The sequence below is a fragment of the Mus pahari genome, chromosome 10, assembly GCF_900095145.1.
Source record: "Mus pahari chromosome 10, PAHARI_EIJ_v1.1, whole genome shotgun sequence".
Classification (NCBI taxonomy): domain Eukaryota; kingdom Metazoa; phylum Chordata; class Mammalia; order Rodentia; family Muridae; genus Mus; species Mus pahari.
In genome coordinates, this window is record NC_034599.1 from 99,478,108 (window position 1) to 99,500,200 (window position 22,093).

General features: G+C 48.7%; 1 protein-coding gene across 2 annotated transcripts in view; it reads left to right on the forward strand.

Moving 5' to 3' along the window:
• Poc1a (POC1 centriolar protein A) overlaps positions 1-22,093 on the forward strand; it is a 70,430-nt gene that overhangs the window by 23,556 nt on the left and 24,781 nt on the right. For both annotated transcript variants that reach the window (XM_021206915.2, XM_029543335.1), the window contains exons 8-9: positions 1,485-1,553; positions 4,338-4,430. In XM_021206915.2, the coding sequence (XP_021062574.1) occupies positions 1,485-1,553; positions 4,338-4,430 (162 nt within the window). The remainder of the gene's footprint in view (positions 1-1,484; positions 1,554-4,337; positions 4,431-22,093) is intronic.

Sequence of the window (22,093 nt, forward strand, 5' to 3'; positions counted from 1 at the left end):
AGATGGGTTAGTGCAGGTGCAGAGCTGCGAGCCACCATCGCTAGCTGATGTGGGACTCTTTCTGTCTCTCACTCCATTCTCAACACCTCTGAGAGAAAGAACTAGAAATGGAAGTGTGAGCAGGCATGTACCCTCTTGTCTCTGCTCCTCGGGGAGGAGAAGCTGCTCATGGCTGTGAGGTCTCTTTCCAACCTAAGCTCTGCTGAATGTGGGGAGTCTCCCTAGCCTCCCCCCCCCGAGTCTCTAGCCCAGACTCTGCTGCCGAAGGCCTCTGCTGTGGGCAGGTCTCTCTCTCTCTCTTTTTTTTTTTTTTTTGGTTTTTCGAGACAGTTTCTCTGTGTAGCCCTGGCTGTCCTGGAACTTACTTTGTAGACCAGGCTGGCCTCGAACTCAGAAATCCGCCTACCTTGGCCTCCCAAGTGCTGGGATTAAAGGCGTGTGCCACCACTGCCCGGCAGTTTCTTGTTACACTCTGGTGGTCTAGAGGAGCTGAGACGACCTTTGTGACAGATGTAAGAGACAACCTTTGACCTGGTTTTGCCTCCAGCATGCCAGGCGCTCGCCATGGTAAATGTAAAGCTGGAGGTTTACGTGTAAAGGTTGTGTCTGTGTGACCAGATCCTTGCTTGGCTTCTCTTTCTGGAATGGATTCCAGGCATATGTGGAGGAATGTTCTTTCTCTATTAGAAGGTCATGCTCCTCCCCCCAACCCAACCTTGGCATGCTCCTCGGAGAGTGCTGCGTAGCATAGACTTGCCAGTCCCCTTTAGATGGTCGCTCTGGCCTTCAGTCCCCAGGCAGCCAGAGCAGCACGTCACCCAATGTTAGGCCCAAACCTAAGGAAAATGCATGCACATTGCAGAGACGTTGGTGCCATTTGGTCCACTACCCAGGCACCTTCAGGGTTTCCCTCCTCAGCCCCCTTCCTGTTGTTCATACCCCTGACTTTGCCTTGTTCATTGGAGCCATCGGCTCCTCCTTGGGGCTCCCATCTCTCTGGGCTGCAGCAGGGCAGTGTTAGGCCTCCATCAGAGAGGTGAGTGCTGATCTGAGCTGTGCATCTCCCGGGGGAAGCCATGGAAACGGTGCCAGCCAGGCCAGACTGCCAGGGTGGGTGTCCCACACTCCCCTCTGCCTGCCCTTGATCCCACAGCCTGGTGTCTAGTGAGGTGTGTGGAGGCTGAGGCCCAGCTGTGCTTCTTGTCCCTGAATACATGCAGGCTTCTTGGACAGAGGCTGAGGAGGACCATGTGCTGAACGAGTGCTCAGGCCTTTGTCCCACTGCCACTGCCATTCAGGAGCTGTGCAGTTAGACTCAGAGTGACCTTTTGGGAGGGTTGCAGGGTATATATTGAGATAGGGTCTCATGTACCCCAGGCTGGCCTGGAATTGCTGATCTCCCCGCCTCCACCTCCCGGCACTGGGATCACTGGTGTGCCTCTACGTTCCTGCTGACCTTTGCTCTTTGCTCCGTGTTCTGCTAGGGGCCTGCTACCACCGTTGCCTTTTCAAGAACGGGGGAGTATTTCGCTTCTGGAGGCTCCGATGAGCAGGTAAGAAAGAATGGCCTAAGGAATCCGAACCCCATAGGAGGCTGGAGGCTTTCAGCAACTGATGGCGTGTGGGTGGGGCCCCTAGGTCCCAGGCATTGGCTGCTCCCCAGCAAGGCTCCCTCAGGGTGACCTCATGGAAGCGTGTCAGACTGGAGTGTTGGAAGGACTTTGAGCTAATTATCATGGTAAAAAAGTTGAAGATTTTCAGGGTTTTTTTTCCTGATTGCATAAACAGTGAAGAATTGCTGGCTACTTACTGCAGATCTGGTAATGTCGTCAGTGTGGCAAGGATTTCATAGCTCATTTAGTTCTCCTGAGTCCTGTGGGGCAAGTCTTCCTATTTTATTCTTTTTTTTTTTTTTTAATTTAATTTAATTTTATGAGTACATTGTAGCTGTCTTCAGACACACACCAGAAGAGGGCATCGGATCCCATTACAGATGGTCGTGAGCCACCATGTGGTTGCTGGGATTTGAACTCAGGACCTTCGAAAGAGCAGTCAGTGCTCTTAACCACTGAGCCATCTCTCCAGTCCCCCCTGTTTTATTCTTAAAGATGAGAAAACAGTCCTAGCAGGCGGCAGAGACAGCTTGGGCCCTAAGCCTATCTGACTGCTAGGCCTCCTATCCCAGGAGCCTCTGCTCCATTCTCTGCTGCCTTTTCCTTCCCAGCTCACTGCCCATCTAAAGGGTCAGCGTTTTCTGTATCCTTGGCTGTAGAGAGGAAGCCCTGTCCACCTTACCACCACTTGCACTGAGGCTGCATCCTGTCGGCCCTGTGCCTCTTTGCCCGGACCACTAAATGCCATGGACTTATCTGCTGGGGGAGGGAAGTATGCTGGCCTTGGTGCCTAGCTCAAAGCCTGGCCCAGGAAAGGTGTGGAGTACTGAGGGATGCACCCGTCAGCAGTCTCCCAGAGTATACACAGTCCCCTTTGTCCGCGCATGGTGGAGGAAAGAGTAGTGGCCACAAACACGCTTGATCTGGTGGGGAGCCGAGAATGGTCATCCTCTGGGTGCTCAGCCTAGACAAGTCCTGTTGGCCTTCCTTCCGTAAGGCCCAGCTGCAGTAAAGTGTACTGATTCCCAGTAAAGCAAAGGTTAGCTAAAGGCTCTTTGTCCACAACCTACATAAGAGCCAGCTTGTACCTTCCCACCCCATCCCTAGGTCCCAGCTATCAGCCAAAGAGGAAAAAGGTCCTGGAAGGCCTCGAGCCTCCAGGGAGTGGCAAGCAGAGCTGGGACTGGGTAGTAGATGCGCATGCTAAAAGCCAGGGGGGAACAGAATCACCGGCACAGGAAGCTTGCTGTGGCCTCCCTCAGACATCGAGGCTGACAATTCCCTCAACTTTTTACAGTTTGTTCGTGTTTTTCTGGGGTGACATTGGTGTTATGTCTGCCTTCGTGCTGGCCACTCTGTTGTTGGTAATGTTAGGTCTCCACAGTTATGTAAGGGTCTTGTACATGCGGTATGTATATGCCAACATTCAGTTTATAAAGTGGCAGATGAGGTACCATCTGTATGCCCATCTCTCTGGGACGTATGAACAGTGGTGGGTAACTGTGAGGAGCCTCCGGAGGAGTCATGTGCATTGCTGTGTCCCAGTGAGGTAGCATCTACATGTTACGTCTTCTAGGGTGATAGAGTGGTGGCTCTTATGTGACACCACTAACTCCGTCCTGTTGTCTGATTCCTCCTCTGATGGCCAAACCACCCACCCTGAAGAGACGCCAGCAGCGCCCAGCCACCATGGCTTCTAGCCACCACTAGGGGGTGCTCTTGCTTCCTGGCAGGGTGACTCTCCGAGCCTTTGTGAAATGCTTTTAGGCATTATCCTGTTGTGGAAGACAGTGTGGTTAGTTATTTGAGATTTTTTTGACATTTATTTTTGTATCTTTAACCTTCTTTTTAAAATGAGAATAGGTGTTCCTTGCCTCTATGTATGTCTGTGTATCATATTTATGCAGTGCCTGTGGAGGCCAGAAGAGGCTGTCAGATCTCCTGGTACTAGAGTTACAGAGGTTATAGAAGCTATGTTGGAATCAAACTTATGTGTCTGTCTGTCTGTCTGTCTGTCTATCTGTCTAACTACGTTGAGATGGGATCTCACTCTTTAGTGCTGGGTGGTCTATGCAGAACACAGAGATTTCCCTGCATTTACCTCCAGTGCAGATGCTACCATACCTGGCTAAGAGTGTATTTTTTTTTTTTATTGTTAAACTTATTGGGCTTAGAATAATGAGTGTGTTACTGTCCATTCCATGATGCCAGTGACTGTGCCCCACTGTGTCCTGTGAGCCTCCTAGCAGCTCTGGGAGGTGGGAGCTGGGATCTTTTCACAGAAGAGGGCACAAGACAAATGCTGAATCCCTCTCCTAAGGCCTAACAGTAAGGGGCTGGAGTCAGACCATTAGTCCAATAGTGTGGTCTGGAGTTTATCTTCATGACGTCACGACTTCACACAGTGTGATGGGCAAGCTTACCCTCAAGCCTTCCTTTCCAGATTGACATGAACAACAAGGAAAGGGAGCAAATGGATTTAATAGTGATTCTGATATTGAGGCATCTATGGCACTTGGGTAGAGGGACAAGCAGGTGCTAAGATCTAATTGTGCTGCGTGGTGATACCCCATCCTAGTGCCACATGCAACAGGCCTGTCCCCAGAGACTCCTCATCAGGGATATGGAGCAGGTCCCAGGCGTTATTAGGTGGGAGCCACTACTGCTGAGAACTTTGGGGTTAATTCAGTTACCTCTCTCATCTCTGCCTGTTGCTCTTGGCAGGTGATGGTCTGGAAGAGTAACTTTGACATCGTTGATTATGGAGACATGAAGGCACAGAGGCCCCCACCCCTAACCAGCTCTTCTGGAACTCTGGTAAGTGGCTTGGCAGTCAGGGCTTGAGCCATGTGACTCTCAGTGATCAGCACAAGGCTTGGAGATGAGGGGCCCTGGAGGCTTCTCGGTCATGAGGTAGGAACCCTGGTGTGGTCCACCCAATAGCACTTTGAGCCTGACGCCAATTCAGAATGAGCGAAGGAGACATAAAGGCAGCAGAGCAATTTTAGGGTCCAGGATGCTGGCCCTTTTGGTGGGGGTCCTGTCATGGCATGTGCTGCTGCTGCTGCTGGAGTGAGGCCAAGGCATACAAGGACCTGTCCCATGCCGGGCCTTCCTTCGTACATGGTTCCTAGAGGGCTCAGCTAGGACGCATGAATGGGAAAGACCCTGGTTTGGTTATTCTCACTTCTATTTTCTTTTTCCCCTTAAACCATGGAGAGGAAGTTCCTTAGCCACAAACCATTTTTAGTACCTTTGTTGGTAAAAGGACATTCAGTATTTCTGAGTAAAAAGAATCTTTAATTTTGTAAAATAAATAATGGGTGAAAAACGATAACTGATAAAAGCTCCTTAGATAAACCTATCACTTATTTCAACTTTGGTTGAAACCCAAGGCTTTAAGCTTCTGTGGCCGTGGATTATGTACCCTCTCTTCCTCCTGGGCCAGAGAAGCACTGTGGCCTCCTGGGCAGGAGGAAGCTGGCCTGAGCAACAGGAAGCGGTTCGCCCAAACCCCCAGCAAGTCAAGGCTGGAACTCAGAATAGAACCAGGAAGCCTCCTAGAATGTCCCGGGCTTGCTGTGGCTGAATCTCTCCTACACATGCCCGAGTCTGCAGTAGAACTGCCTCTGGAGTAGCCGCATAGTGCCAACAGTTTTCTCCCCAGAATCTCTCTCTTGACTAGCCACCATGGCTGGGGGCTTTGGTTCTGCTCTGTGTTTGAGCTATGGGCTGTTTGGGGCTCTGTGGGTCGCCCCAGTGTTCTCCTTGCTGCCGATCCCTTTTCTGCCTAGAAAGCACTTTGAATGGCGAGGCTGGGTTGCTGCATGGATCCTGCCCTCTATCCTGCAGCTCCCTGACTGTTGGGCACTTACAGGGAGGCCTTTCCATGTGCTCACTGCCTGCAGAGTGAGTAGGCGGTTCTTGCCCTAGTTCTCAGGTGAGACTCTCAGCTGTAACCATGCTGTTGTCTGAGCAGGGCTAAGTAACCATGCAGGTGGCTGCTGGTGGCAGGGGCTGCTTGACAGCTCTTCCCATCCTAGGAAGCTACTGCTGTCTGCCTTGGGGGGGGTGGGGGTTAGCATCAGGTGGAAGAAAAATTAACATTACTATTTTATTATTATTAAGAATTTCATGCAAGTGTTGAACCTATTTCTCCCGACCCCCTGCCCTCTCCTCTCTCTTCCTCCCACTCCTGGTCGTCATCTTTGCCCCTACAGTTTAACTTGTACTTTCATGTTATATGTATATTCACAGGTTTATGAATCTATATTAAATATAAGAACCACAAATGAGAGAAAACATTTGGGATTGGCCTGAGACTGCCTTGATTTATTTAATCCAGACATCTCTGGTTGCATCAATTTGCCTGCAAACAGCACAGCTTCATTCTTTTTGTAACTTAGCTGCTGTGAGTAAGGCTGCAGGTGTCTCTGGGCTGTGCTGACTTGGAGTGGCAGAGCTGGGCCACACAGTAGATCTGCTTTTAGTTGTTTAAGAAGCTTCCACTCTGAGTTCCACAGTGGCTACTAGCTTACATTTCCACCAGCGAAGTACAAGTGGACATTTTGTCTCCATCCTTGCCAACATTTGTTCCTTCATTCTTTCTTCTTTTCTTTTCTTTTCTTTTCTTTTCTTTTCTTTTCTTTTCTTTTCTTTTCTTTTCTTTTCTTTTCTTTTCTTTTCTTTTCTTTTCTTTTCTTTCTTTCTTTCTTTCTTTCTTTCTTTCTTTCTTTCTTTCTTTCTTTCTTTCTATGTCAAATCTGACAGGCCTGGGGTGGGATCTCATTGTACTTTTGATGACTAGTGAGATTGCCTGTATTTTTTTTCTTATAGTTATTAGGAAACTAACTTAGACAAACTGCCTGTTGTCCCTCAGCCCCACTCAGAATGGGGACCACACCCGCCTTGTTTCCCAGAGCTTCGGGGCCTGAGAGTCTAGGGTGCAGTCACGTGGGTAGAGGAAGCCAGCAGGACAGAATGGAGAACTGGAAGTGAAGGGCTCAACAGGACTCAAGGTAGCCAGTTGTCCGCAAACTGCTTTGAGGCCCATATCAGGGCTATTGCTATAGTCCTACCAATGGGTGGCCCTACATGGGACTCAACAGGGGACAGGATATGAGTTGTGGTGTCGCGGAGCTGCCTCTGAACCCTGCTGGGTAGTCCTGGACAAGCACCCCATCTTCCCAAGCCTCCATTTCTTCAGGGGTTCAGAGTATTCACAGATGTGTCATGAAGGCACCTAAAGTGACACAGTAACCTTAGAGTTGTTCTTGGTTGAGATAGGAACTTCTTGTTCTTTGTCAGAAGTCCCTTCTAGAGCCTTGAGAGAACAGGTGTGCCCTCTAGAAAGCCCCCTCCCCCCAGCACACACACCCAATGCTGCCTGAGGGGTTGGTTTCTCTGAAAGGGGAAAAAGAAGACAGCCCAGGGTATTGTTCTGCTCAGTTTTATTGCAGGGGTATATATGGAGATCTCTCATATATTAAAATCGACCATTTTAACCATGTGTCAGTGTCTGTCTTAGCAAGCCAGTCGGCATCCACCTCCACAGTTGTTTCATTCTCCTATGCTGGGAACAGTAAGGGTTTTCAAAACAGTGATAGCGAGGTTCTCTCCTGAGGTAGGAAGGGAGCGGGGTAGTGAGTCCCCTTCTTCCCTGACACTTGGGTCCCCTGCATGGCCAGAGAGCCTGGCTCCTCGGGGAGCCCGGGAGCGCTGCTCTAGCCTGTGAACCAGGTCTGACAAGCTTCCACGCCTCATCTCTGCCCGCATCCCATCCTTCCAGTAACTCTAGTTTGCAATCTGCATTTGGGGCAGATATTCTTTGTGTGCAGTCCCGTGCACTACGATGTCTTTAGCATCCCTGACCTTACCTGATATGTGCCAGTAGCATCCTGCTTCCCAGTTGTGACGACCAGAAATGTCTTCAGCTATTGTCAGGTGTCACCATTGAGAATCACTGCAAAACCTCCTCCTTCCAGAGGAGCCCAGAGAGAAAGCGGTTGAGAGGCGTGGGGTGAGGCTGTGGGAGGCGTGTTCAGGGGAACTGGGGTAGGCTGCTCTAGGAGCCTGTGCCAGGGTTCTGCTCAGTTGGCTCAGGTTTGGATTCCTACCAGAAGATGTGGACCAGAGCTCTCAGCTCTTAGACCATTTTGTAGGAATGCTGTTTGGCCTATCAGATTTCAGGCTCTCCTAGAGATATTGGTAAACAATAAGAAAAGACACTTCACCTTTAGCAACTGATTTCCTTCAGATTGGCTGTCTCGCTCGCCCTTCCTGCCCAGAGGCTGTCTGACTCAGAGGCAATACCTAACGAGGGACCTGTGGTGGCAGGGTGGTTTGCTCTCCAGTCATGGGGAAGTAACTGCTGCCGCTCTGATGTCCTTTGCCCTTCATCTCTTTCTCCCAATCACTGAAACAAGGTGTACACTCCTAGGCACTTAGGATTGTCAGGGAGTTCATGGGGCCAAGCACATGTGGAACTTCTGACTTGTGCTTTCTCCGGTGTGGCTGCTGGAAACCAGAGGGACAGACCTTGCCTGGACCCTTGCTGCTCCCCCCATCCCCCAGCAGAGACTGACAAGGACAACCTTGTGAGCCTTTGGAGGTCCTTCACCCTTGAGCCACCCTGCCTGTGACCTCGTCTCTGAACGTGACGTTTTAGCTTTCAGATCTTGGAATGAAGGCTGTCCTTAAACTCACTCGGAGAGGAGCTGTGCTCACTGTGGAGCTATTTTCAACCTCTGGTTGAGATTCACAGCTTATTTTTAGGCACATTTCATGTTGAAAAGCAAAAGCCATTTCCCAGCCATTCAGACCGAGAAGAATGGGTGCCATTTTCCCTCTGTTCTTGGCCGAGTTGGACAAAGGAGAGATTTCAGCACTTGTGGCGGGGGCTCTTTCTCTGCTTGGAAGATTGCACAGGAAGGATTCCAGGCCACGCTGTGGACTGAGAGGAGGCAGGGAGCTCCATGCTCTGCCCTGGAAGAAGGCTGAAAGGACGGCTTGTGGGCAGATGGGCGCCTCCTGGAGGGGTACGGTGGGTACCCAGAGGGCCTCTCTGTAGCAGATACTTGTACCGGTGTTTCGGGGAACCACTGCTTAGGCCTGCCCGCTGTCTGTTCTTACCCACCCTGCTGTTCTCTGGACTTGAGAGTCTGTTCCTTAGGCAGAAAGACTCTGGGGTCTTGGCTGATTTCAGAGTTAGCATCTTGCCCACCCCAAATCTTCTCCAGGACAGATTTTTACTCCAGCTACAGAAGTACTTTAAAAAAAAATATTTATTTTATGCATATGAGTACACTGTAGCTGTCCTCAGACACACCAGAAGAGGGCATCAGATCCCATTACAGGTGGTTGTGAGCCACCATGTGGTTGCTGGGAATTGAACTCAGGACCTCTGGAAGAGCAGCCAGTGCTCTTAACTACGAAGCCATCTCTCCAGCCCCTCAAGTACCTTTAAACTTCTTGTTTGTGTTGTTTTGGACAGGGTCTATCCACGTAGATCAGGCTGATTTTGAACTCAGAGATCTGCCTGCCTCTGCCTGCATACTAGAATTAAATGCATTTTTAAATCTACTTTTAATGAACAAGGATGGATTCATTTAGATCTGCCCTTACTTTTGCCATAGTCAGAGGCCCATTATGCAATTGAGAAGTTGTGCTAGGTGGGGTGGGAGAGGAAGGACACCTCGTTCTAGGTAGTTCAATGAAACTGACAGAGGAAAAAAACCAACCCACTTCCTGAGCTCTCAAGGTTGGCTGCTCCGGGTTAGAAATTAACCTTAATCTCTGGGTTGAGGGCTCTTCTCTGCTTACTTCTCAAGATTACATTTGAAGGAGGAAAGCTACCTGTGGTTAAGAGCTTGGCTTCTGGCTTCCGACCAACCAGTGGCCGGATCTCTGAGGTCTTGGTTCCTCTTCTCAACCTAGGAGACGCCGGGTCCTCCTTTGGTGAGATTTCACAGGTGGTATGCCAAGCAGCACTTGGCTCTGTTCCTGGCACATGGGCAGTGCCTGTGAAGTGTAGCCATTTCAAGAATGTTCTTTTCCCTCTGTGGTCTTCTGAGAGCCAGAGGGACCAAGTGTTCAAACCTTCTGTGGAGAGGGACACTGGACAAGGGTGTGGGTGCATTGCTGACTGGGATAATTTCCAGTGCTGGCTCCTCCCTCAGGTGGTTCTTGTGAGGATCAGGGAGGGTTTAGACCCCTCCAAACATGTATTATTTGTTTTAACTGACAGATCCAAAGTCCTCTGAGCTTGCAGATTAGAAGGTAAACCTCTGAGGAGGGTAAAGACAATCACACATATACACTTACACAATGCACCACACATATACACACCACACCCATCCATCACACCACACACACATATCATACCACACACACACACACACACACACACACCACATCACATACACTGCATCATACACATACCACACACATCACACATACACCACACATATCACTCACACACCACCCACTACATCACATACATAAACATACCACACAAATCACACACACACTGCATCATACACACACCACACACATCATACATACACCACACACATCACACACACACTGCACACTATATCACACATACACCACACACTACATCACACACACCACACATACACACACACCACACACTACATTACAAACACACCACACACACACACCACACACTACATTACAGACACACCACACACACACTACACACTACATCACACACACAAACACACCACATACTACATCATGACACATCATACACAAACACATCACACACTCCATACACACTACATCACACTATATCACACACACATACACATGCACCTTCAAGACTCCTTAGGACAAAATGCCCAGGAACCTCAGAGCCGTAGTGCTAGAACCTTCCCCAGAGAAGTGGTTGGCTTAGCCAAGAGTGTCTGCCCTTAGCCCAGGGCCTCCTCCCTGAGACCCTCTCTTCTGCCTTGTGCCTCAGGTTCTAAGGGCAAAATTCCAGTGGCCTGCTATGCCTGTGTTTTGTTTGGGGTTCTGCCATGTGCTTCTGATTTTGGGGTACAGAGATCTGGTTTCTGCTACATAGATGGTTCCCTATTCTGAGGATCTGGAGGCTCCTCCAGTGTTTGTAGTGGGTTTTCAAGACCTAGCTTTCCCCACAGGAACCTCACCTAAGGAGGCACAGAGGAGACCCATTTCCATTTGCCTCAAAGATCTCATCTTGGTGCCTTTTGGCTGCTGTAACACAATACTGTGGACTAGATAGCTTTTAAACAACACATGACGTTCATGTCTGACAGTTCTGGAGGCCCTGGGGAGGGTGTGCTGGTATAGGGATAATTCCTTTCTTCTGTGTCCTACTGTAGTGGACAGTGCTGGCTAAAACCCTTTTATAAGAGCACTAATCCTAATCAAGGCTGCTCTGTCCTCATAACCCAGTTACCCCCCCCCAAGGCTTAATTCCAAATATGCTAGGGATTATGATTCTAACATATACATTTTATGGGGGAATACAAATTCTCAAACTATTAGCAGTTTGACTTCCTGAGTTGGTTCTGTTTCCCAGAATATAAATGTCTGGTGTTGGCATTTGCTTTTGTAGTGAGAAATAAGGACTCAAGCTGGGTATGGATGGCACACGCCTGTAATTCCAGCCCTTACAAGGTGGTGGGAGGAAGACTGGAGGCCAGCCTGAGCTACAGGGGAGCCTGCCCCCAAAAAACAAAACGTAAAATAAAGGAAACTCGAATTTGAAAGCATGCTTAGCAGGAGGGTCATTGAGTGTATTTGAAGCAGAATGAACCCCAGATTTATGTGTCTTAAAAAGGAACTTCTCCCTTCTCCACTTGACCCCATTTCTGGTTTGTTGGTTTTTTTTGTTTTTGTTTTTTGTTTTTTGTTTTTTTTTTCCCTCAAGACTGTTAAAGGGAAATCTTGGCTTTCTGTCTGCTCCAGTGAATCAGATGTCCAGGAGTTGCACAGCTTGGAAAAGGGTTGGTTTTACAGGGCCCATCGCCCCATCATATGGCGCTGCCCTTGCCTCTGGGCTCAGGGCATCTTGGTCGTTGTGCTGTATCTCTTTATGTGTATATGTTGTGCATCTGGCTGAAGGACCAACTTTGTCCATCGTGCACCTCGTCTCTGTGAGTGATAGCTTGGCCCCTCTCCTGAGGGGCCCCAATCCTCTGTTGGGTATTGGGAGGCTTTGCAGATCTCAGAGGGCTTTGAGGGTTGACTTAGGAATGGTGGGGATGTTAAGACTGTTGTATATCTCTCTGTGGCTCCTGGTACAACTCATTCATGCCTTCTGCGTGCAGAGGAGGAGCCTACGCCCAGGTCAGATGACATTCTGGTGAATGGTTCTAGACCCAGTCAGGTGTAGGCCCTTGGGGTGGGATGCAGCAAAACCAAGAGGGCCTTGGATGAAGAATCAAAAGGTGTCTCCCCATTTCTCCTTCAGCACCCTCAGACCTAAGACAAGCCCCCAGGCTCAGTGTCTGTGAGTACACACTCACATGTAGAACCGCAGCATTGCTGTCAGGGGCCTGTGGTGTCTGCGTTCCTACCATTGTTGGTCAAGTGTGATCATCAGTGCCCACTGCTGCTGCTTAGTGCCACGCTGCAGACATGGGGTGCTACGGATCCAGGCGCAGGACGGGAGTGCCAGGTAATCTGACTGCTCAGATGCCTTCCTGGGGTGAAAGTGGGACTCTTACAAGGACGGATTGCATTTGCACAAGGTGACATTTGCAGGAGTCCATGTTAGCTGTCAGGATAAAGACAGGTTTGGTTTTTTTTGTTTTGTTTTGTTTTTTTGAGTCTCACTATAAAATCTTGGCTGCTGTTCTCTAACTCATAGCGATTTGTCTAGTTCCAGCTGCTTCCCCATTATTGGGATTCAAAGTGTGTGCCACCATGTCCAGCCAAGGCAGTCTTTTTAACATTTGACATTTATTTATTGTCAGAAACTCCTCCAACTGGTTCTCAAACTTAGTCGTGCATCATAGCAACATGGGGATGTTAAAACTTAACTGCTGGCTTGGCCATCCGCAGGGTATCTTACTTGCTAGAGAGTTTCTACTCTAACGCATCAGACACTGATGCAGTCAGCGCAGGACCACTCTGAAAACTGGTCTATTGGAAGACAATGCATCCCATGGTGTTTGACATCCTAGACAAGGAGTCCTTTTCCATCTTAGACATTTCTGTGACTGGTAGAAGTTACAGCTTGGGAGAGGCAATTGAATAGCTTGTCCCTCTCATCCCACTATAGTGGACAGCGAGTGTAGGGGGAAGGATGTGGCTCTGATTTGAATCTTCAGTGTTGTTCCAAAAGATTCCAGTGCTGTCCTGTGAGTCTTTTAAACCTTAAGTACCCATCAGTGGGCTTAGAACTAGGCAGGCCGACCTACAGCCTTCTCACCAGCCAAGACCATCAGGAGGAAGATGCTGCTCTGGCATGGGCTTCTCCAGGCTTGGCTTCCCTCTTGCTCCTGGCTGCTGTTAGATGCTGTCTATAATCTAGTAGCTTGTTCTTGAAGCTCCATTTCCAGCCACTGCTTTCTGCATTGTCCTCAGCATCTCCCTTTCTGCCTCTGTTTCCTTCTTCACACCCCTTAGATGTGGATCCTTAGACCAGTTCCATCCTCTAGAGAGCCTGCTGACTCTTGAATCTGCATGGAGCTCAGAAGCCTCAGGTTCAGTTCTGCATGTACCAGGACTCACGCAGCATGTAAATCCAACCATGCACACCTTTCTTTTGAGCTCTGCTAACTCCTTTGGGAGATCTTCCTTCTTCTTCTTTTTTTTTTTTTTTTTTTTTAGATTTATTTATTTATTGTGTATACAACAATCTCCTGCATGTATGCCTGAAGACCAGAAGAGGGCACCAGATATTATTAAAGATGATTATAAGCCATCATGTGGTTGCTGGGAATTGAACTCAGGACCTCTGGAAGAGCAGACAGTGCCCTTAGCCTCTGAGCCATCTCTCTAGCCCCTAAGATCTTCCTCCTTGCTGTGGGCTCAGGACTGTTGGTAGCCCCACTTTTGCATGCAAAGAGATGGTTCCAAGCCAGGCAACAATGGGGTAGCCAAACCATTGTGCTTAGCTATAAGGTGCACACAGCCCTTGAGTGCCTGTCATCTCAGCAACTGCTGTGGCATTGCCATTTTGCTGATGGTGATGACAAGCCACCTACAGCCCTGTCCAGTCCACACTTGCAGACCCCTCTCTACCAGCAGAGCCACGGAAGAATGTAGCCAGCTTTGTGGTGCAAACAGAACATGCGTGAGAACTGGGCCTTCAGGCGTTTGAGATTCGTCCTTTTCTCTTCTTTTGGCTCTATTCTATTTTTTAAACCCAGAAAGCTGAAAGTGGGAGAAACAAGCCCCATGTAGAAACAAGCCCAGATGCTTGAGCTAGCTCAGCTTCTCTGGGGCACTGATACCTGTTCCCAGCAGAGATGCCTTCCACCATTGGCTCTTTCCAGATGGTACCTCCTTCATGCAATCTTTCCCAGACTGGAAAGTCTTTCTCTTTTCCCTTCCCTTCCCTTCCCTTCCCTTCCCTTCCCTTCCTTTCCTTTCCTTTCCTTCCTTTTAACAAACAAACAAACAAACAAACAAACAAACAAACAAACAGGGTCTCTCTGCATAGCTTGGCCGTCCTGAAAATACTATGTAGACCAAACCAGGCTGGCCTGGAACCCAGACATCAGTCTGCCTATCTCCTGAGAACTAGGATTAAAGCTTATCACATCTGGCCAATTTTATTTTTAGATAGGTAGATAGATAGATAGATAGATAGATAGATAGATAGATAGATAGATAGATAGATAGATAGATGATAGATAGATAGGTTGTGTGTGTGTGTGTTACAGTGAAAGTAGAAGTCTGAAGACAACTTTCAGAAGTTAGTTCTCTCTACCACTTGGGTCTTGAACTCAGGTCATCAAATTTGGAAGCAAGCACCTTGATGAGCTATCTCCCCAGCCCTAGATTGTCTTCCGACCACACCTGCCCAGAGCCACCTGCTTCCCAGAGTAGGGTCTCCTTTCTACCATCAGTTGCTCACAGCCCTAGGCCTGAGCTTGGCTCTCCCACAGCAGCCAGTGTGTGCCTGGGGCAGGATGCTGAGGAGTCAGGGTGTGGAGGCCCTTGCCTGGGACCACCGAGTTGTGTGCCTGAGCCTGGTAGCTTTCCTTAAGGCGGTTTTTGTTTTTTGTTTTAAATTTTTGTTTTGTTTTTTCATGGTCCCAGACTAAATGAAGAAAGTAACTTTCTGGCTTCATTTGTTCCTCTGGCGGCTGCTGGCATGGGGTGGTACAGGCATCCCTCGGGCCACAAAGGGGGGTAGAAGCTACATGTCTGGGTTAGACTCCTGAGCTTCTCATTTGAAATGGAAAACCCCTTTTTGCATTTTATATTTTCCAGATTGGCTAGTGGTGTTGACCATGTGGTGTAAGGGTGTTGGATAATACTTATGTTTATGTTCTTATTGGTTACCATGGTAAAAGAAAAAACTCAGAATAGATGGTTTCCATGGAGATTATCTTACCGTTAGTTTCCCTGAAGGCCTGGACACCGCTGTGGCTCGGTGGATACTGTTACTGCCATCAGGGGCTCTCTCTATGAAGTGCCATCGCCTCGTGCAGACATTCTTTCAAGTTGGGCAGAGCATCTGCCTCCCATGCTTGCAGAGCCTGGTGCCCTAAAAGTGGTGGCGACCCTGTGGCTCTGCTTCCTGCCAGAGTTTCCCAGCGTGGCCTCAGCCCACAGCACTTGTCATCAAAACAAACAAAAGCCCTTGTGTGACAGAATAATTCAGGTTAGCACTGGAGTAGAGCAGATAGCATATCAATCCCTTCATCTGGGTTCTCCACTTGCCAACCTTACATCTTCCCCACGCTTGTTAGAAGCCCTCAGAGCACTTCTTTAATTCCAGATACAGCATTTTACTCTAAATAAGGATTTTCCTTGATTGCATAACTGTAGGGCTATTGTCACATCCAGCAGAATTAATGACTCCTTCATAATAAATACCTAGAACATGTTCACGTTTTCCCATAATTGTATCAAGAATGTCATTTTGTGGGGCTAGGGATATGACTCAGTTGAGTACTGTGTTTGATTCCCAGCACCAAATGAAAACAGGTGTGGTGATCTATGTGACCCTGGCCCTTGGAAGCAAAGGCAGGAGGAGCAGAGGTCCAAGTCATCTTTGGCTGCATAGCAATTTCAGGGCCAGCCTGGGTTACATAAGACTGACGGGGGTGGGGGGAGGGGAGTTGAGTGTCTTTTCACTCGAGTAAGGATATAAAAACTTACATGCCCATGTGTATCATCCTGCTGTCTGCACACTCCTCTCCACTCTGCCCGTAGTTCTGAGTCAGGCCAGGAACAAGGGGACCTCCTGGACCCACTGTCCTTAGGGAGACCCAACTCTTCCTGGAGCTATAGTGGCTACATAGGCAAGCTATTGCTAGGTGCCCTGGGCCAGTCACTGGATAGGATACGCTGTGGGCCAGGCACTGCATAGGATACACTGGCCTTCTTTGGAGCCTGCAGGGGGAGGGGAGAGAGGGATGATGTAACTATAGTTCTTTCTGCTGCCTGCAACTTCATTTTCCAGGAAAGAGAGGCCATGCGACCCCATGGGACATAGCCTCCCTAGGAAGCATGGGGCACTGGCATCGGATTCTAGCTAGTCTGAGGCCAGCCGCCTCTGCTGATTGGCTGGAGTCAGGCCTGGGTATCTGTCTTGGCAGGCCTAGTTCATATACTTTTATGCTGTGCAAAATATGAATTAACTGAGCCTGGGAGTGATGCCTGGGGTCTGGTCGGTGGCTCTGACACTCTCCATTGAACTAAGTGCAAGGAAAGTTTAAAATAGTCTAGCCTTTGTTCCCAGAGTTTTAAAATTCAACTCCAGTAGTTACAATGATCTGTCTTCAAGTGGATCTATAAATAAACTGCTACTGTTCCTCTTTGTCACCAAAGCTTCCGAGTCTTCCAGAGACGCCTCTGCGGCTCATCTTCATTAGACGCCGCTCATCTGTAGGGCAGCTGCAGCCATCAGCAGGCTGGGCTGACACACGGAGTTTGTAAAAACATCAGCACATTCCCTTTCAAAAATCCAGTTCCCCCCAAATTAACTACGGAGGGAGAAATAGCAGCTTTGCATTGGAGAAGCTTGGAGAGAAGACAGTGCCCCACAGAGCCGTCAGCACTGAGTCCTGAGTGACGGTCCCTGCAGGTGCAAAATGTGTAACCTCAATTCAGTCACATGAAATATCAGGCAAACACAAATTGAGAAAACAACCATCTAGTATTGTTGGGAAGTATCAGTCCTGGAGGCCGGGGGAGCTGACACAGATGGCAGGAGGCTGGGTAAACAGGAAAGGGTGCTGAAGGGGCCAGGGAGTGGGCGGGGCGGCTGGTACTGGCAGAGCCTCAGCACCCAAGTGTGGAACCCCAGCACTCATGTAGAAAGCCAGGTGTGGAGTGACAGGGACAGAGACAGGACGGTCACTGACCGGCCAGTCTAGCTTAATCAGAGCTTCAGGTTCTATGAGAGACCCTGTCTCAAAAAATAAAGTGGAGAGCAACTGAGGAAGTCAACCAATGTTGGCCTCTGTCCTAGACACACACACACACACACACACACACACACACACACACACACGAAAATCCTGGATACTATTCTGTCTAGACTAGGGATTGGAGGATATCAACTGCAGAAACTGATGAAACTCACTTAACTTTGGTTAGTGGTGTTTCCCAGGGTCGCTCTCCTGATCTAGTGACTATGTATGCTGTGGTTATGTAAGGTGCTAACATGGGGGGCAGAGAGTGATGGAAATTCTCTGTACTATATTTTGCAACTTTTCTATAAGTCTAAAATTAGTTCAAAGCAATCGAATCTTTTATTACAAGCCAGCTACAATCAACACTGGGGCTTTATTAAGAGTTCTTCATCTCCTTCCTCTCCGCCTGCGTGCTGTATGGAGACTCCGTGTAGCTGTAGTGGACTTTGCAGAAGGTTTGTGGGGCCGACCTGAGCACAAGCTGTCCTGACTGGGACCCCTGTGCATCCCAGGGGAACACTCTTTCCCAGGAGGGAAGTCTGCTTGGCTACATTGTTTCCATTTAAAAAAAAAAAAAAAAAAGGTTCTGACCACTCACCTTTATTCTGACTGTCTTCCTTAAATATTAGCTCATTTTTAAGACTTTTTGTTTGTTTGTTTTGTTTTTGAGATGATCTCTTTAGCCACAACTGGCCTGAAATTGTCTATGAAGACAAGACCGGCCTTGAGTTCAGAGATCTACTTGCCTCTGCTTCGCCTGTGCTGGAATTAAAGGGGAGCCACTCCACTGTGCCTGGCCACCACTTTTATTTACTATGCGTGTGTGTGGTCGGCTGCACCTGAACGCGGAGGTCAGAGGTCAGCTGCAGGAGTCAGTTCTCTCCATTCACCGCGTGCAGCCCAGGGATCCAACTCAGGTCTCCAGGCTTGGCATCGTTGAGCTGAGTCACATGAGACTGCGGCAGAGGCACATCTCACGGAAGTCCTAGCAGACTGTGAGAAAAGTGGGCCTCACTGGGGTGGCCCTGCCGCCCAAGGTGCTTGTAAACCAGGTTAAAAGACCTTGACCTCACTGTCTGCCCCTGTCCCTCTGTGTGTTCCTGACACCACCTTACCAAGGTGCCACCAGTGTGTACCTCCGACTGTGCTATGGCAGTGATGCCCTGAACACCATCCCAAAGGCTGGTTATTGTTTCTAGCCCCAGGAATGAAGAACCAGGACCTCCTGGGAAAGGTGTGGTTATGATGGGCGTGGCCAGTTGCTGTCTCAAGGCCTCCATTGGTTTAAAGTGCTTGGCTTTCTCAGTTTCATCTTGTTCCCTCACCCCTCACTTCTGAGAGCAGAGGTGAGCCCTGCCTGCCAGGGCATGCTCTCCCCTCTTTTGGAGACACCCCTAACCCCCACTCTGTGTGGAAAATGGTTGGAAACTTTTGCAGAGCCAGGCTGTTTGTGGGCCTGGGATTGGCTGTCTTAGCCCTGGGGCAAGCAGAGTGGGGTTCTGTGCTTTGCCCGTTTATCCTTTGCTCCATGCCCACAGGCTCGAGAACAGCCCAGATGTAATGGAATCACCGGCATTCCCTCTCTCTGGGGGATTCGTGACATAAAAAGGAACACCGTATTGCCTTTGATCCCAAACCCCAGATTGCACTGGCCTAGGTGGCAGGGAGGGCGTGGCATGACTGTGTTGATCAGGCCCGTGGTTCCCTTGCCGTCTAGTTTAAAGACACACACTCAATTTCCAAGCAGTGAGAACCTATGTAGAGTCAAGGTGTAGCTGGCTGGGACCTGGCTGGGATCTATGGTCTCAGAGTACCCCATTCAGCTGTCATTCAGCTGTGAGGCTACAGCTTTGGCTTCAAACCTTGTATTTGTCTGCCCCTCAACTTAAGCCTAACCCAAGAGCACCCTGCCCTCCCCAGAGCCTGGGGTGGGGAACAGGCATGTTCATAAGTCTAGAAAGCCAGCACTGTGGTGGCGCACACCTTTAATCCCAGCATTCAGGAGGCAGAGGCAGGTGGATTTCTGAGTTCGAGGCAAGCTTGGTCTACAAAGTGAGTTCCAGGACAGCCAGGGCTATACAGAGAAACCTTGTCTCAAAAAAAAAAAAAAAAAAAAAGCCAGCAGCTGTAAGCAAACGCTAGGACCACACTTGGGCCAGCATTGGCCAGACTGCCAAACAATTAGATGCTTTTAAGAAACCAGAATTCCTCGTGGCTTCAGAGCTATATTTAGAACCAGAAGTTGTTCCCTGTTGAATCCCAGGCCGGAACCCTAAATTACAAGACAAATAAGGGTATAGTATATCTAGTTTGAAAATGTGTGTGATTTAAGAAACTGGCCCTGCCTCTTCCACATGAGAAGCTATGTGTGAGGCTGAGTCCAAGTGAACTCTACCTTTTAATTCCCTCCCCAGGGCCTGGTTTAGCAAAGCTAAAGGCAGCTGTAACTTCTGAGAGCAGCCAATGGCCTGAGGTTAGGACAGACCTCTGAGCTCCTCTTGCTAAGTGAGTAGACTGCAGTGAAAGGAAAGAAAGCTGAAAAGATTTAACTATGGTGTGTGTGTGTGTGCGCGCGCGCACGCGCGCGCACGCATGCACATGTTCATCTAGTCCTTCCAGTGTAGTTCTCAGCCTTTCTTTGGAAACTCAGTGAGATGCTCTGATGTGTTAAGTAGGCAGTGAGCAGCAGGCTGTGCATGGAGGAAACTAGTGAGAATCCAACCCTGGATCAGCCCAGCCTCCCCGTTCTGCCCCTATCTGAAGCCGTGGGTCAGTTCTTAGACACAGGTCCATTACAGAGTTTTCATTTTTGGAGCAGGCCAGGCAGAGGACGAGATCCAGGGTGAACAATTAAAAGAGGAGAGATGTGGGCTGGAGAGATAGCTCAGCAGTTAAGAGCACCGACTGCTCTTCCAAAGGTCCTGAGTTCAAATATCAGCAACCACATGGTGGCTCATAACCATCTGTAACAAGATCTGATGCCCTCTTCTGGAGTGTCTGAAGACAGCTACAGTGTACTTAAAATAAATAAATAAATCTTTAAAAAAAAAAAAAAAAAAGAGGAGAGATGTGTACTCTGGGCAAACATTAATCATCACCCATCCACCCACCTGCAGCTCAGTTCTCTCAGCTCAGCATCGTCCAGTCACATGGCAGGCGCTTCTGGCTACTTGCCCGCTGTATGTGGTCCTTGCTTGATGCTGTGTGGATCTCTGCATAGCTAAGGGCACTGCCCATGGGAGTGTGCTTCTTCCTCTCTTCCACTGAGGAGACTACACTGAGATGAGACACTGCTCTACACAGGTGAAAAATAGTTCCCCTATTGATGGCAAACCTCATGGGCCTCTCACCTAGAGTCATTAGCCTGCAGCCTAGCATCTAGGCACTGCTCTGTGGGGAGGTGGAGCTCTTCACCTTGAGTGTAGAGTGGTAGTGATGGACTGACTGTCAAGTGTGGGATGTGCTGGACAGGCCAGCTCGTAGGGGCACCTAGATGTAATTGTAACGTTAGATGAAGTTGATAGAGTTTTGTGATTATGATGGTAATATTCACCTTGAAGGAAGGTGTGGTTCTGAGTTTTGTCAAACAGACCTGGTTAGGTAATACCATCCCCCACACATGACCAAGGTCCAGGGTATTTCATTTGTTTCAAAAAGTTTCCTTGTTGCCTCTTTGATTCTACAAACAACACTAATTGACTTTCTTGTAGGATTTTGTTTGTTTGTTTTTGAAACAGAATCTCTCTATGTGGGTTTGGCTGGCTGTATCCTGCTATGCAAGCAGGGAGGCCTCCAACTCCTAGAGACCTGTCTGCCTCTGTCTCTGCTGAGGTTAACAGCACACGCCGTTGTGCACAGCTGTTGTGGGGTGGGTATTTGGTTGGTTTTTATTTTTGAGGGTTTTTTGCATATATGTGTAACATGTAAACATGTATGGCTACATGTATATGCAGTTAATGTGTGCACATGCTTGTGGAGTGTGACATCAGTTATTCCCTGAACCTAGAGCTTGCTAATTCAGCTAGCCATCTCGCTCTTGGAATTCTGTCCCCACCCCCAGAGTACTGGGGTTCCCCGCCACTGACACACCCGTGCAGCTTTATGAGGCTGTGAGTACACCCCCAGTCCTTATGCTGGCCAGCCAGGCCCTTTACCCTCTAAGCTGTCTCCCCAACCTCACTTAGTGAGTTTGCTGCCTAAGTTAGTTTGTGCCTCTTAGAACTTAGGAAAGTGGATCATACAATTACTCAGTTGAGCTGGTTTTTTCCAACCTAATTATTTTGACATTGATCCACGTTGTTACATGTATAAGTAGTTCATATCTTTTAGTACTTAGGAGGAGTCAGTGGAGTGGATGCATCCCAGTCTGTTTATCTACCTGAGAGTAAACATCGGGTTACAGACAACAGCACAAAGCTGCTGTGGGCTTTCATATGCATTTCACATATCTATGGATAGATGCATGCTCATATATCTATGGATATATGCATTTCACATATCTATAGATATATGCTTCTGGTTTTCTTTCTTTTGTTTTTAAGATTTATTTATTTATTTTATGTATATAAGTACGCTGTCTTTCTTCAGGCACACCAGAAGAGGACATTGGATCCCATTACAGATGGTTGTGAGCCACCATGTGGTTGCTGGGATTTGAACTCAGGACCTCTGGAAGAGCAGTCAGTGCTCTTAACCACTGAGCCTTCTCTCCAGTCCTGCTTCTGTTTTTCTTACAGTGTATGGCTAGAACATATAATGGGTATAATACAAAGCTTATGCAAGTACAAGCTTTTAAATAATTGTACGATTGCTGTGGGCCCCCGTGCTAGTCTTGCTCAGTACAGGGATCAGACTGAGGGCCTTGTGCATGCTAGGCAGGCACACTGAGCT